Consider the following 13,511-nt stretch of genomic DNA (forward strand, 5'->3'; position numbering starts at 1 on the left):
AAAGTCCTTTACAGTAACCGTTATAATATGGAAAACCTGGTGGCCAAGTTGAGCACAAGTTTCCAAATAGTAATGTGATAATGGCCAATTAATCTGTTTCTTATGATACTGATTAAGGAATAAATATTGGCCAGGACACTGGGGACGACAACTCTGCTCATAGTGTCATAGGATCTTTTAGAACAAGCAGGGCCTCATTTTAATTTCTTATCCAAAAGACAGGACAGCACTCCCTCTGTCCTGCACTGATGTATCAGCCTCGATTTGTAGATAATTTTTTCTACCTCTATCACTTTCTTGCTCATCCTTTGATTTTGAAAACTCTCCCAATGGCAATGCTATTGTCATGAGAAGGATGAGGTGGTATATGATAGAAACATAAATAACACTTTCTGTTCTTTATAATGTAATAATTATACCTAGATGAACTATTGTGATTTAAAGATTGGTTCCAGGTAACTGAACGTTGAGTAGCTCCAAATGCTTCCTGTATCTAGTTTGACTTGGTCCCCATCTCACACTGAGCAGATGTTTTCAGGTTATTCTCAATAGTCACAATAAAACCTTTTTCCTTTTCAGCCTATGGCAATGGAGATAAGTTATTTCATTTATTTTGCTGCTTCCCAATCCTATTCAGCCAGTGTAAAATTGTTAAGAGTTTACTTTCATTTACCCGCTCAAATTAATTCACATTATCAGCAAATTCAATCCACCCACTGCAGCCACCTCATTCCATATTGTGCACAAATATTGTGAATAGCAAAGAGTCCCAGAACGTATCCTGATGGAACATCAAAGCCTATTTACCCAGGGCAAAACACATTCTATTAGTCGCCATCATTTCTGCATTGTTCCCAATAAACAGGTTCTCATTATGTTTAGACATAACCTCCTTCAAAATCATACATTTACAATTGCTCAAAGGTCTTGAAAATCCAATACAAATTCTTTGCAACCTTTGACACAGTTAATCACACCGTCCTGCTCCATCACCTTTCCTCCATGGTCCAACTCTTATCAATCCCGTTGTTAAAAAGTAACCCTTCTGTAATGGTTTCTCTTCTGGCCCACACATTCAACACACTCTGGAGTCCTCTAAGAACCTTTCCTTGCTGTCATATCCTTCTCATCAACATGCTACCCCGGCTAGTGACAATATCCAAAAGCATCAAGGTTCCACATGTATGTCAATATCACCCATTTTTACTTCATGGCAACCTCTCCTGACATTGGTTGATATGCTACATTTTAGACTAGCCTCCACTACTCCTGTGTTTTCAGATTGCTTTTCTGACACCTAGTCCTGGATGAGTCACAATTTTCTCCAGTTAAACATTAGGAAAACCAAAGCCATCATCTTCAAATGATGGCACCAATTCTATCCCTCTCCCAGGACAAGGTCTCGGGCTGAACTGGTCTGCAACCTTGTCGTTTTGTTTAACCCTGAGCTGAGCTTCTGATCCCATATCGTCTTGATCACCAATACAGACTGCTTACACCCTCCATCACATCCATCGTCTGCACTCCTGTCTCAGCCCATCTTTTGCTGAAGGACTCATCCTTTTGCAATCTCCCAGAGTCAACCACTATAGTATGATCCTCTCTGGCCTTCAATCTTCCATTCTCCATAAAATTGAGCTCACCTGAAATGTTATTGCTCACATCTGAATTTCTATCCTGATCTGGTACTACCTTGATTCTAAATTATCATTCCTGTTTTCAAATTCCTCCATGGTTTCAGCTCTTGTTGTTTCATCCCTACCTATCTATGTAACTCTCCAACCCTCCCAAGTGTATCCCAACTCTCTCTGCCCTCCAATTGGCAGCTGTGCCTTTATCTGACAAGGCCCTAAGCTCTAGAATTCCTACCCTAAACCTTTCTGCTTCTCAACCTCTTTCTCCTCATTTTCAAAGCCCCCCACCAACACAGGTCTGGCTTGTGATAGGGTGGGAAAATCTGGCCCATAGTCTTGCTGTGAGGAAGATTGTTTGCACTTTAGTGTTGCTGTGCAAAGATGAGTAACTTTTCCTCTCTGCTCATCATGCATATTATCTAGAGTCTCATTGGGAATAAGTGATGGCACTTTCAATCGCATTGTGGGAAGATGGATGGGTGTGTGACTTGGTTAGTTTCACAAGTGGAGATAGGCTGTTAATGATGTTGTGTTAACAGTGGTGGATGGACCATTGCTGCTGTTGCTTGTTTTAGGAGATAAGTTGCTTAAAAATGTTGGGCTCATTATGTAAGATAACAGAGTTGGGTTCTCAGTCTTACTGAATGGTGGAGATAACCCTATTAGAAGAATTAATCTGAAGGTCAATCAGAGCTGTCCTGGTGCCTCTCATTACAAACTTCTCTTTTGTCTCCCCAGTCACAGTATGTCTTCCTGAACCAGTGTGCTATGGAGTACATCAAAGCAAGGAAACAACAAAACGACATTGTAATCTACCAAAACACACCTTCCCTCATCTATGAGAATACATCTGCCATCCAAACAGCCAATGGCCATGCACTTTAATGGAAATGGTCTGGGAACCGCCTTTTTAAATTCAACTGCACCCTTCACTAATTTTATTTTGTAAATTATGAATGTTTATTTTTTAAGCTGAATATATATTCATTCAGTAAGACATGTTTAAAATTGCTGTTCTTTTAATGCTGATTTGCTATTTTTTCAAAATATAAAACTACTCTGGAATAATGGCCAAGAAATGCCAAGGAACTGTAGGCAATCTTTGCCAAGCCTTCCAAAACTTTCAGGAATACTTTGAAACCTTTGGAAATTTTCCACATAATTCATTGCAAATCGTAACATGGTTGTTGTACTAACATTTGATTCATGGGTTCTCTCTGTAGTTTCACTTTAAATGCAACCTTCTTGAACAGTACTAGCTGGTGTGCGAACCAGAGACTGTCTTTGGCAGGAATGTCAAAAGTTCTCAACCTTACCATCCTTCACACAGTTATGTAAACTTATTAAGTTATTCAAACCATTGAGGCATGACCTCTCGGGCTTCATTCTTATAAAGCACTGCAGAAAAATATCACCAGAATCGGGAACATGCTATGAGAGTTGTTTCTGGATGCTTATCCCGCAAGTGTTTTCACCAAACCTGATGACATTGAAGCCACATTTTATAGTGAATGCTTTATTCAAATCAAGCCCACAGATGAAAAAGAGGTCCAGTATCATCGCATAAAGCGAAGTGGGAAATTATTTTCTGAATGTACTCATTCTCAGCATTGATTGGATCACTCAGCAAGCCCAATGTGGTAAAATTATTTCATTCTGCTGTTTTCTGGTTTTGTGGTGAATTAATATTCAGCAATCAGTGCAACACTGGAATTAATTTACAATCAGCCTGCAAGTTATTCACCAATCTCAACAGAGGTGTTTCTCATCTGGTTTGAATAAACTGTTCCTTATAAAACCAGTCTTTGCTCATAGGTATGGTGCTCAGAATATCTAACAGACAAAACAGCAACAGGAGGCAGATTAGATAACAGAATTGATCCTGTACACATTTGTGTCTACTGAATGACTGGCTGAATGTAAAGCTGTTTCTTGAATCAGATGTCTATAAAGTTTTGCATTGGAACTGAATGTTTATTTTGTTTTGCAAATTTTAAGTTTTCATTGCTGTCGACACTGATAGATGCTCAAATCAAGCTTTGAAGGATCTGTCTCTGACTGGTCAGTCTCAGTGATTGCTAAAAGGTAGTTGGACCACTGAGTTTATTGCCAAAAAGGTAATGAGAGATCTCTGAGTGAATGAAAGCTGATGAAGCGAGGTCTCTGTTTGATCTAAGCAGTATGAACCAATATCTATTCATATGCATTAGTTTAAAATGTTTAAGGAGTGTAATATGTAAATTTTGATTTAATCTTAAACTTGATTGAAGCTGTCAATGTTAGTCTATTTTACAGCCTCGTTACATCTTTGTAGCCTTATTTTCAGAGTTTATGATTTGATCTACTTCGAATTTGGACATTTTTGTAATTGTAAAACTTTAGCCCCATGTAATTCGGATGAATAAGGGAAAGTCAGCATATCACAACCAAGAATTATCATTAGAGGACAGCACAGTGGCAGAGTAGTTAGCACTGCTGCCTCACAGTCCCAGGGACCCAGGTTCGATTCCTGGCTTGGGTCACTGTCTGAGTAGAGTTTGCACATTCTCCCTATGTCTGCATGGGTTTCCTCCAGGTGCTCTGGTTTCCTCCCACACTCCAAAGATGTGCAGGTTAGGTGCATTGGCCATGCTAAAATTCTCCCTCAGTGTACCCGAACAGGCAAGTGTGGCAACTAAGGGATTGTCACAGTAACTTCAATAATAGTCTACTTGTGACTAATAAATAAATTTTAGTAACAGCATCCAAAATATCATTACAGTAGAAGGTTTATTTAAATCTATTTTGTTTATCATGAAGAGCTTTGAATGGAATGCACTTTATTCAAGGCTTTATAGAGACATTACGTCACTTGAAAATGGGGCTCTGTAATCATTGTCACAAGTTCTTTCCAAGCTGTTGCGTGTCAAATAGATTTCCAATTAGAAGATGGGTGGGGCCACTCACAGAGCTTGCCCAGAATGTTGAGCTGTTTAACTTTTTTATGAAAGGGGAATAATTGAGAAACCCAAAGCTTGGCCTGAAATTTCAAATGGAAGAGGACTGAGCATGCAAAACTGTGACAAATTGAGTCTTAAATCCTGATTGTTTCAGCTTCTTTATATTGCAATAAGAAAACAGATTGGAGTTGGGATACTTTTGGGGTGGGGTGGAGGGATAGTGTTCAGTGATAGCAGTTGGTGCTGGCCCTGATTCCCTTTCGGTTCAAATCATTAAAAACATGCTCTTAATTAGTGAATTTTCACACACAGTTCAAAAAGGAAGTGCTGAGTTATTAATAGTGCTGGGGTCATTTGTTTTACTTGTAGAGGGATGATGGGAGAAGATGGTGAGGCCCAACTTGATCTGACTAGGTACAAGAGCTGTTTGCTTCTTGGACCAATCCTCACTGCCAGGCTCTCCTTCCATGTGCAAACTTCATCCAGATCCAACTGAAAGGGCTGAAATGATGATAAAACGAAGTCATTGCAAGCAATTTTTAAACTGCAATTGTACAGATATAACATGATACTATATTAACACCCTCTCCTGTAGAAAACCTTGATACTGAGTACTGTGACTACTTGATTTTTTAAAAAAATACTATGCACTTTAGCTGGGGTGTGTGTGCATGGTGTGTTCTACTGATTCCGGTCAGCCGCCTCTTAATGATTAATAGGGCAGGTATTTATGAGTTTGTTTACAGAGCAGATTTGTATCCAAATTTGGTGTTGTCCCTCTAATGTTTTTCTCCAAAGCACCACCTCCAACACACACGTGCACGCACACACGCGTTCCCCCGCCCCTCACCACAGCCTATTAATCATTTTGGAGTGCAAAACCAAATGCAAAGGGACAAATCTCCATTCATTATGTATCTTCCGAATAGAAATTGTATTTTTTATCATTTATTTTTCAGTGTAGTACTTGTTGCAGTGAGTCCTGATGTCAGCTTGCAGCATGTAGCACTATAGTGTGGTACTGGCAATATTAGTACTGTACTGTGCACAGTGTCTGAACTGGAAGTTAGAATGTTTGACCAGCAAGTCACAGGTAGATGTCCTACACTGTAAACATTGTCTTCTTTCAGGTTTGATGCTGAAGATATTAACTCTAGCAGCTACAAGCACCAGCAGTACTCGGGTACCTCGCCTAAGTAGCCATTCTGATTATGTGAATCTGTACCATGTGTCAAGTCAGACTCTATTCTCATCTCGTGTGCAACTGCCCATTTTCTAGTAGGAATCACTGGAGCATGAAACTTGGGGTTGATTTCTCCCCCACCATCACAACTCCCAAACACCCCTCCCCACTCTGTAACCTAGCTGTGACAAGGCCTTTACCTGCTTTCTGGCTGAGGTCAGGTAACTCATCACCAATTGGGCTTTTCCAAATCCATATGGGGGTGTACTGCAGAGTGATGCACAGGTCACTTTTTTGATATTTTTCACACAGCTTTACAACTTTGGAGTGTGGAGGCTCCAGCAAGGATTCATTATATACACCTGATCAACAACATGAATCCTACTCTCAGTTGTCGTTTATCTGCAATTTCCTTCTCTGAAGCATTGGAGGGCAGGTTTTGAAGCCACAGATTCCACCTTAAGAATGGAGGAGTAGAAAGTACACAGAAGTCCCTGTTCACTGCAGTGAAGTAGATCTCCTGATAGCTGATGGAAGCAGCATTGGAATGGGGATGAAATTGAGATGAACCAGGCTTGACGTTTCTTTTGCAGGAGGGTAACAAAAAAGATTAAAAGAAAGGGAAAATGTCTCTGAGTTCTTCAATAAAGTTTGCATTTGCACAACATACCAGTAAAACACCAGCCCAAATCAGGTTTAGTCTGAGTAAAGTGTAGAAACATCTGTCCATTGTTAGTTGGCATTTAAGAATTCCATTCCAGATGAAGAGGGGTGGAAGTGAAAGGGGCCATGGATTTTGAGCACAATGTCAGTAATTCATAAGCAGTAGCATTGTGGAGACATGGCAGAAGTGAAGGACACAGTGAGAGATGAAGAAGCCATATGCAGCAGCACTTTCTATAAATCATTGTACTAGATAATTTAACTTTAGATATGTATATACATTGGATAATAAATAGTAAATGCACTGGATGTTTCTTTGGGAGGAAATCCATTTATCCCATCTGTTCACTTCTTTTCATAGAAAGAGACTGGTAATTTCATAAAATGTGGAATTAAATTTTTCTGATGTTTTGTATGATTCTTTACACTGTCAGTAATGGTAAGGAGCAATGCATTAATGTGATTATCTTATAGAGCTCCTAAATCATCCATCAGTGATGCTGCATTTTGAACTTTGTGTTACAATTTAATGATGTATAAATCATATTTTCTAAGTAATGTGTAAGGATAAAAGTTGCAATTAAAAATTATCTTTTTACCCTTTGGCCTTGTCTGTAAGAATTGGGATTGAATGACCAGCAGGGAATAGCAGAATGATTGAAAAGTTCTGATATGGAAATGTCAAAATCATGCACACACTTAGATTTGGAGCAGCCTAACTCTGGCCGGATCTGTGAGTATTTGATGAGATTGCATAGAGAAAACTTCATTATCCACAGTAATGCACATTGCAGGCAGAGTCACTGAATAATAGTCAGCAACGGAGAGGACCCTTGCTTATTTTCCATTCCTTAGCCAAGGGGTGCTGAGCTCCGATGTAAGCCCATTAATGCCATTCCAGCTAAGATTAGCTCTAGATATACAACTGTTAGTAGGGGGAAGCAGTAATGGAGAAATGGGGAGAGAGAATTCTCGTATTATTTTGAGGGAGGGGGAACGGAGTGGTTGGCTGTGGTCGTGGAAGAATAGTTGACTCTGCGAAGTGGAACGTGAGTAAGCCGAAGAAGAAGGCGGCTGCAGGGTTAAACTGAGAGAGGAAAGATAAAAGAGATTAGAGCTGGGAGTTTGGAGGAAAAGGAAGCATCTCGGATAGAATTGGTATAGTATCGTTTACAATAGAGCCCAGAGAGGTTAGAGTACATTTTGTGAACTGGAACAGTGGAGATTGAAGACACTTTGAGAATATGATGGTTTAGTTGGTCTGCTGAAAAAAAATCAATGTTGTTGATCTCTTTTGTAGTTGATAAATGTTTCAATTGCGAAGCATAAGTTGCTCATCAAGGGAAGGTAGAGGGTGGGGTCGGGGGCATGAAGGAGTGAAGTGGTAAGGGCTTGGCATCTTGCATGTGGGGATACTAGTAGTGGGGACAGTCAGTCAAGTTAAGAAAATGAGGGACGTAAAGAACAGTAGTCAATACTGTCCAAAGGTGTGTCCAACTTTAGGGTGTTGGCTCGCAGTGTTCATACAAAGATTTTAGTTCACCCACACCATTTCAATTATCCTTGCTGTGAACGATCATTTTTAATGCAAAAGTTCAAATGTTTTCAGCAGAGAATGCTCAAGATATCTCCCCTGCCATTCCACTAAATTAGGTCAGCAATTTTGCGCCTGCAATATTTAGAATTTTAGAAATATAGGAGGAGGCAGATAAGCCTGTTCTGCCATTCAATGAGATCATGGGCTGGATTCCCGGGGCAGATCGCATGTGGCCACATGGGGTGGGATTCTCTCTGCCTGTTTATCTGTTATCTTACTTCCCGAGTCCACTGTTGCCAATAGTGTCTGGATCAAGTAATAGAGATGAAAACCCAAGAAACAAAGAAACTTAAGAAACAACTGGACTCTGTGAATGGTCTTTGTATTTGCACAAACTAAGATGGAATGGACTTTCTTCATTTGTATCCATCCTGAGTTATAGAATAACTAAAGGCAGAACAATTGGAGGTAATGGATGGTCCAGACTTTTAAATGGCTGGAAGAATCTGTCTCTCTGAAAAATTGAAAGAGGCAAGATTATTCATTTGAAAGACTGTTTGCTCATCTCTTGATCAATGCTTTTGGTGATGGATGTAATGTTTGGGAACTTGCATTACATAAAATCTTCATTAGCAACTGTACTCAGTGGGTGGAGTTTATGTGACCATGAAGATTTGCCAGTGAGCTAAAGACCACTTAAAACATTTCTCTCTTTATAAACATGGTTTCTGTGGTATCTTTAAAATCCATCACATTTCCTTTTACATATTTTTACAATACAGTGTTCAATATAATGAATAATACTTGCACCTGAGCTGAGAATTAGTTCACTGAGTCACTGAAGCACAGAGGTACATTGAAGTAATTCAGACAAATGCTAGTTCCCCATCCCCAAAGACCCTTCATTGTGTACCAAAGAGAAGTGCCACACCTGCATCTTACAGCTGGGCAGTCTACACCTCAGGACCTTCAAAGCTAGTGTGGGTTGGATTGGGTTGCAGGTTTAGAAACCCCCACTGATCACTTCTCAATGAGTAAGCTCATACTCCACAAAGCCCATGGGGTGATCTATCAATGATCCTTCGTGGCCATCCCTCCCCCTTTCGGTTTGTGTCTCTTCCTGCATCCCCACGGTGAGAAGGTCCTTTCTGCCACTTAGCAGTCAGTCTAAGGTCCATCAAAGGCGACATAAGCTGAACAGGGGTCCTTCGTTTTCGGAGGGAGCGCCACAGAGTTACTGACACAGGTTCCTCCTCGGGTTCCGTTTCAGCCCAGAGGCCTATTTCATCAGCTTCCGTCTCCAAGTCTAAACTTTCACTGTCTGGAAGGGCTAACGTGGAGTCAGCTTCAAACTGAGGGCTGACACTGGCAGCAGCCATCTTCATGGCCAGTAGTGAGGCCTGCTAGGGAATGAACTCCCTGGCTCTGAGACGGTCTGAGTGCTTCTTTAAGGTTTTACCCTGGACTTTGATTTTGTAAAATACTGGTCCAATTTTCTCCATAACAATCCCATGGACCCAACTGGGACCATCCCAGAAGTTTCTTATGTGAATCAGATCACCCATTGCGAAAGTTCTTTCTGACCTTGCAGAATCGTTATTTCATTTTTGGTTATCCTGTTGGGACTCCCCTATCCTCGCCAAATTTGGTAATAGCAGGCTCAATCTGGTATGAAGCTGTCATCCCATCAACAGCTCCACTGGTGTAACACCTATTGTTGTGCTCAGTGTGGTCCTATGATTGAACAAAAATCATGCCAATTTGGTCTCCATGGATGCTGCCAGTTGTTACTTCATGCCATTTTTGAAGGTTTGAACCACCCATTCTGCCAATCCATTTGGCAGTGGGTGATAAAATGTAGTTTGGATGTGTCGGATACCATTGGAGAGCATGAGATTCTGGAAATCACCATTAGTAAAGGCCATGCCGTCATCGGAAACCAGGACTTCTGGTATTCCATGTGTACTGAAGCTGTGATGTAATTTTTTCAATCAGTCATGGAACCCACGCGGTGCACCTCCAACCACTTGGCGTGTGAGTCTACCATGATTAAAAATATGGAACCCATAAAGGGTTCCACAATATTCACATGTACATGCATCCATAGCCTGCCAGACCACTCCCATTGGTGTAGGGAGGCTGAAAGTGGGAGTTCTGATTTTCCTGGCGCAGGTCACATCACTTCAGCAAGACTGTGATGTTAGAGTCAAGACCGGGCCACCAGATGTAACTCCTAGCCAGGATTTTCATTTTTGATACTCCTGGGTATCTGTTATGTAGTTCTGTTAATATTGGACATCTTCCTGTGGGCGGAACAATTATTCAGGACCCCAAAGAATGACCCTGTCCTCAACACTAAGTTCATCTTTCTTAATAAAATAGCGTTTCATTTCTTCAGAGGATCATCCTTGAAATCCACTGTGTAGAATCATATGCTTCATTTTAGATAAGGTTGGAACTTTTTTGGGTCCAGGCCTTAATCTGCCTTGCCTACACTGCCAAAGTTTCCAACGAGGCCATTGAGATTGGCCTCTTAGAATATGAACTCCTCTCTTTATTGCTCATCCAATCAGGGAGACTTTGTTTTATATATAGCTGGGAATGTCAGGTCTGCTGGTACTCTGGATGCTGACTCAGAGCTTGTAACACACTGTGAACTAAAATAGAGCTTGTAAATAAAAGGGAATATGATGAAGGGATACCGGCCTCTGCTAACTTATTTCAACAACCTCTTACAATGCTGGTAAAGGAGCCAGGCTTGTGGGCAACTGGAGGTGACTCAATGCATCAGCATTAGTTGTTTCCATTCCAGGGTGATGTTCTAGAAGATATTCATAGGCCTCCATTAACAAAGCCCAATGCTGAATCCGAGTGGACGCAATAGGGGGATTGCCTTGTCAACTTTGAAAAGGTCCAATAAGCATTTATGGTCAGTAACTATAAAAAAGTGTCTACCATAAACATATTTATGGAACTTTTCACACCAACGCAGAATCTTACCCAGGCCCACATCCCCACCCTTGGCCCGTCCAATCACTATAACCCCTAATCCACCTAACCTACACAATTTGAGACAATAATTGGCAATTTAGCATAGCCAATCTACCTAACCCACACATCTTTGGACTGTGGAAGGAAACCAGAGCACCAGAGTAGGTTTTCTGAAACTATTGGGGTCATTACTACCTTTCCTTGACTGTCTGGTGGTGACACCAGGATTCCTATAGCGAAAGGAACCCTTTAAAATTTGATTTACACATGCACTCTCCATTGAGGATTGATATATTAGGTCCCTCCCCTACTTGTTGCCTGATGCCCCTGTAGTTCCTGAGCCTCTCTTTCTGCATTCTCTAGGGATAAGGCTATTTCAATGGCTTTTTAAAAGTCCAAATTGGGTTCTGTCAACAGCTTTTTTTGTGGTTAGGTCATTTATGCCAATCTGTCTCACAACATTTCATTAAGAGGCAGTCCAAATTCGCAATATTCAGCCAATTTTTGCAACCTAACCAAGAACTCTGACAGATTCCCCAGGAGTTCTCTCAGCCATGTTGAAGCAATATCTTTGGAAAATTACAGAGGGCTTTGGGTCTTCGTGGTTTCTCACCAGAGCTACTAGTTCATTAAAAGTTTTTGAGTCAGGACAGCCAGATAGATAAAACTTTTTATCACACTGGAAGTTGGGGCCCCACATGCCATCATATCACCTTTTGTTTTTCATCTTCTTCAATGTTGTTAGAACGGAAGACGCATGCGCTGTGTGTATTGGGGCTAGCCTTCGCCATTGGTATCATGGGGTTCACATTTCACAAATAGAGGCATAAGGACTTTCTCTTACCAGAGAAGATTCATAACTTATGGAGGTTGGCCAGAGTGGGAGAAGTAGAAATAAATTCTCCTCGTCGCCAATGTAGTAAATCAGCCAAACTCCAATTTCCATCACCAAAGATCCTTTATTGTGTGCCAAAGAGAAGGGCTGCAGCTGTTGCTTACAATTAGACAGTCTACACCTAGGGATCTACAACTCCAGTGCAGGTTTAAAAACCCTGCTGACCACTTTTCATTGGGCAATCCTCCATTCACTCAGTAAGGAAATTCACAATCCAACGAAGCTTACGGGGAGATCTATCGATGACTTTGTGGTCATCATAACATACCTCTAACTTAATTCACTTCACTAAACAAGGTTCTCTCCAGCCAGTGACCCCTAAATGCACCAAAATTCATCTGCAGACCCTGAGCGTTGTTAGCTTGCATTAATTTTATATTAATCTAAGTCTTCCATTGCAAAAGCTGAGAACGTTTTCAAATAGCCACATGGTCTCGCCCTTCTCTATCTTTTATTTCTTCAAGCCCAGTCTGCCCAACATCTGAACACCGGTGAATATCTGGGGATGATTCCTCACATCTCTCATTCCTGGAATCTTATCAAAGAAACTGAAAATGCTGGAAACACTGTGATTGTGGGAGGGGTTGAATGATTATCTTGAATTGTAGTTCTTGTATCCCCTACTACAATAAAGTCTCAGATCTATACAGCACCTTAAATACAGTAAAACATTCCAAGACACTTCACACAAGTATTATCAAATAAAATTTGACACTGAGTTACATAAGAAATTATAAAGGAAAATAACCAAATGCTTGGTGAAAGAAGTAGATTTTAAGTGTCTTAAAGGAGAGCTGACGGGCCTGTTCCTGTGCTGTAATTTTCTTTGTCCTTTTTTGTTCTTTGAGGGGAGGGAGGTTTAAGAAAGGAATTTCAGAGCTTAGGGAGGCCATGGCTGCCAATGATGGGGCGATTAAAATTGAGAATGTTCCAGAGGCTAGAATTAGAGGAACACAGCAAACTTGGAGAGTTGATTGTAGGGCTGCAGGATGATAAAAGATAGGGAAGGGTTAGACCATGCAGCTATTTGAAAACAAGGATGAGAATTTCCAAAAGGAGATCTTCCACATTGAAAGCCAATGTCATTCAGCAAGCGTAAGGTTGATAGTTGAACAGGACTTAGTGTGAGTTCTGATACAGGCAGCAGCGTTTTGGATGGGTTTAAATTTATAGATGGTACAGATTGAGAGGCCATCCAGAAGAGAATTGGAATAATCAAGTCTAAAGACAACAAAGACATGGATGAGGGTGTCAGCAGCAAATATGCTGAGGCAGGGACAGAGACAAGTAATATTACAGAAGTGGAGTGAGTGGGCTTGGGTGATGGTGAAGAGCTGGGGTCAGAATCTCATCTCAGTGTCAATTCAGCTGCAAAGGTTGCTAATGGTCCTGTTTAGACTCAGCCAGGGGGACAGAGTTGGTGGCGAGAACCATAGACAATGGTTTTGGTCTTCCTGATAATTAATTGGAGGAAATTTCTGCTTATCCAAAACTGGATGTTGGACAAGCAGTTTGATAGTTTAGAGAGAGTGGAGGGGTTGAGAGAGGTTGTGGTTAGGTAATGCTGGATGTCATCAGGTACACGACTGGTCACTTGATAAGGTCAGGAATGGAGTTAGCAATGAAACTAACTGTTAATATCTGCATTTTAGACTCACACATGTATGTT

At 40.9% G+C, this 13,511-nt stretch overlaps 1 protein-coding gene across 1 annotated transcript in view; it reads left to right on the forward strand.

Annotated features, from left to right (window-relative positions):
- The window catches only part of ptprja (protein tyrosine phosphatase receptor type Ja), a 213,824-nt gene extending 206,800 nt beyond the window's left edge, over positions 1 to 7,024 (forward strand). The window contains exon 26 of the mRNA XM_078220483.1: positions 2,373 to 7,024. Within this exon, the coding sequence (XP_078076609.1) occupies positions 2,373 to 2,519 (147 nt within the window). The 3' untranslated portion in view covers positions 2,520 to 7,024. The remainder of the gene's footprint in view (positions 1 to 2,372) is intronic.
- Positions 7,025 to 13,511: the final 6,487 nt, after the last annotated feature.

Source organism: Mustelus asterias, chromosome 9, assembly GCF_964213995.1.
Source record: "Mustelus asterias chromosome 9, sMusAst1.hap1.1, whole genome shotgun sequence".
Lineage (NCBI taxonomy): Eukaryota > Metazoa > Chordata > Chondrichthyes > Carcharhiniformes > Triakidae > Mustelus > Mustelus asterias.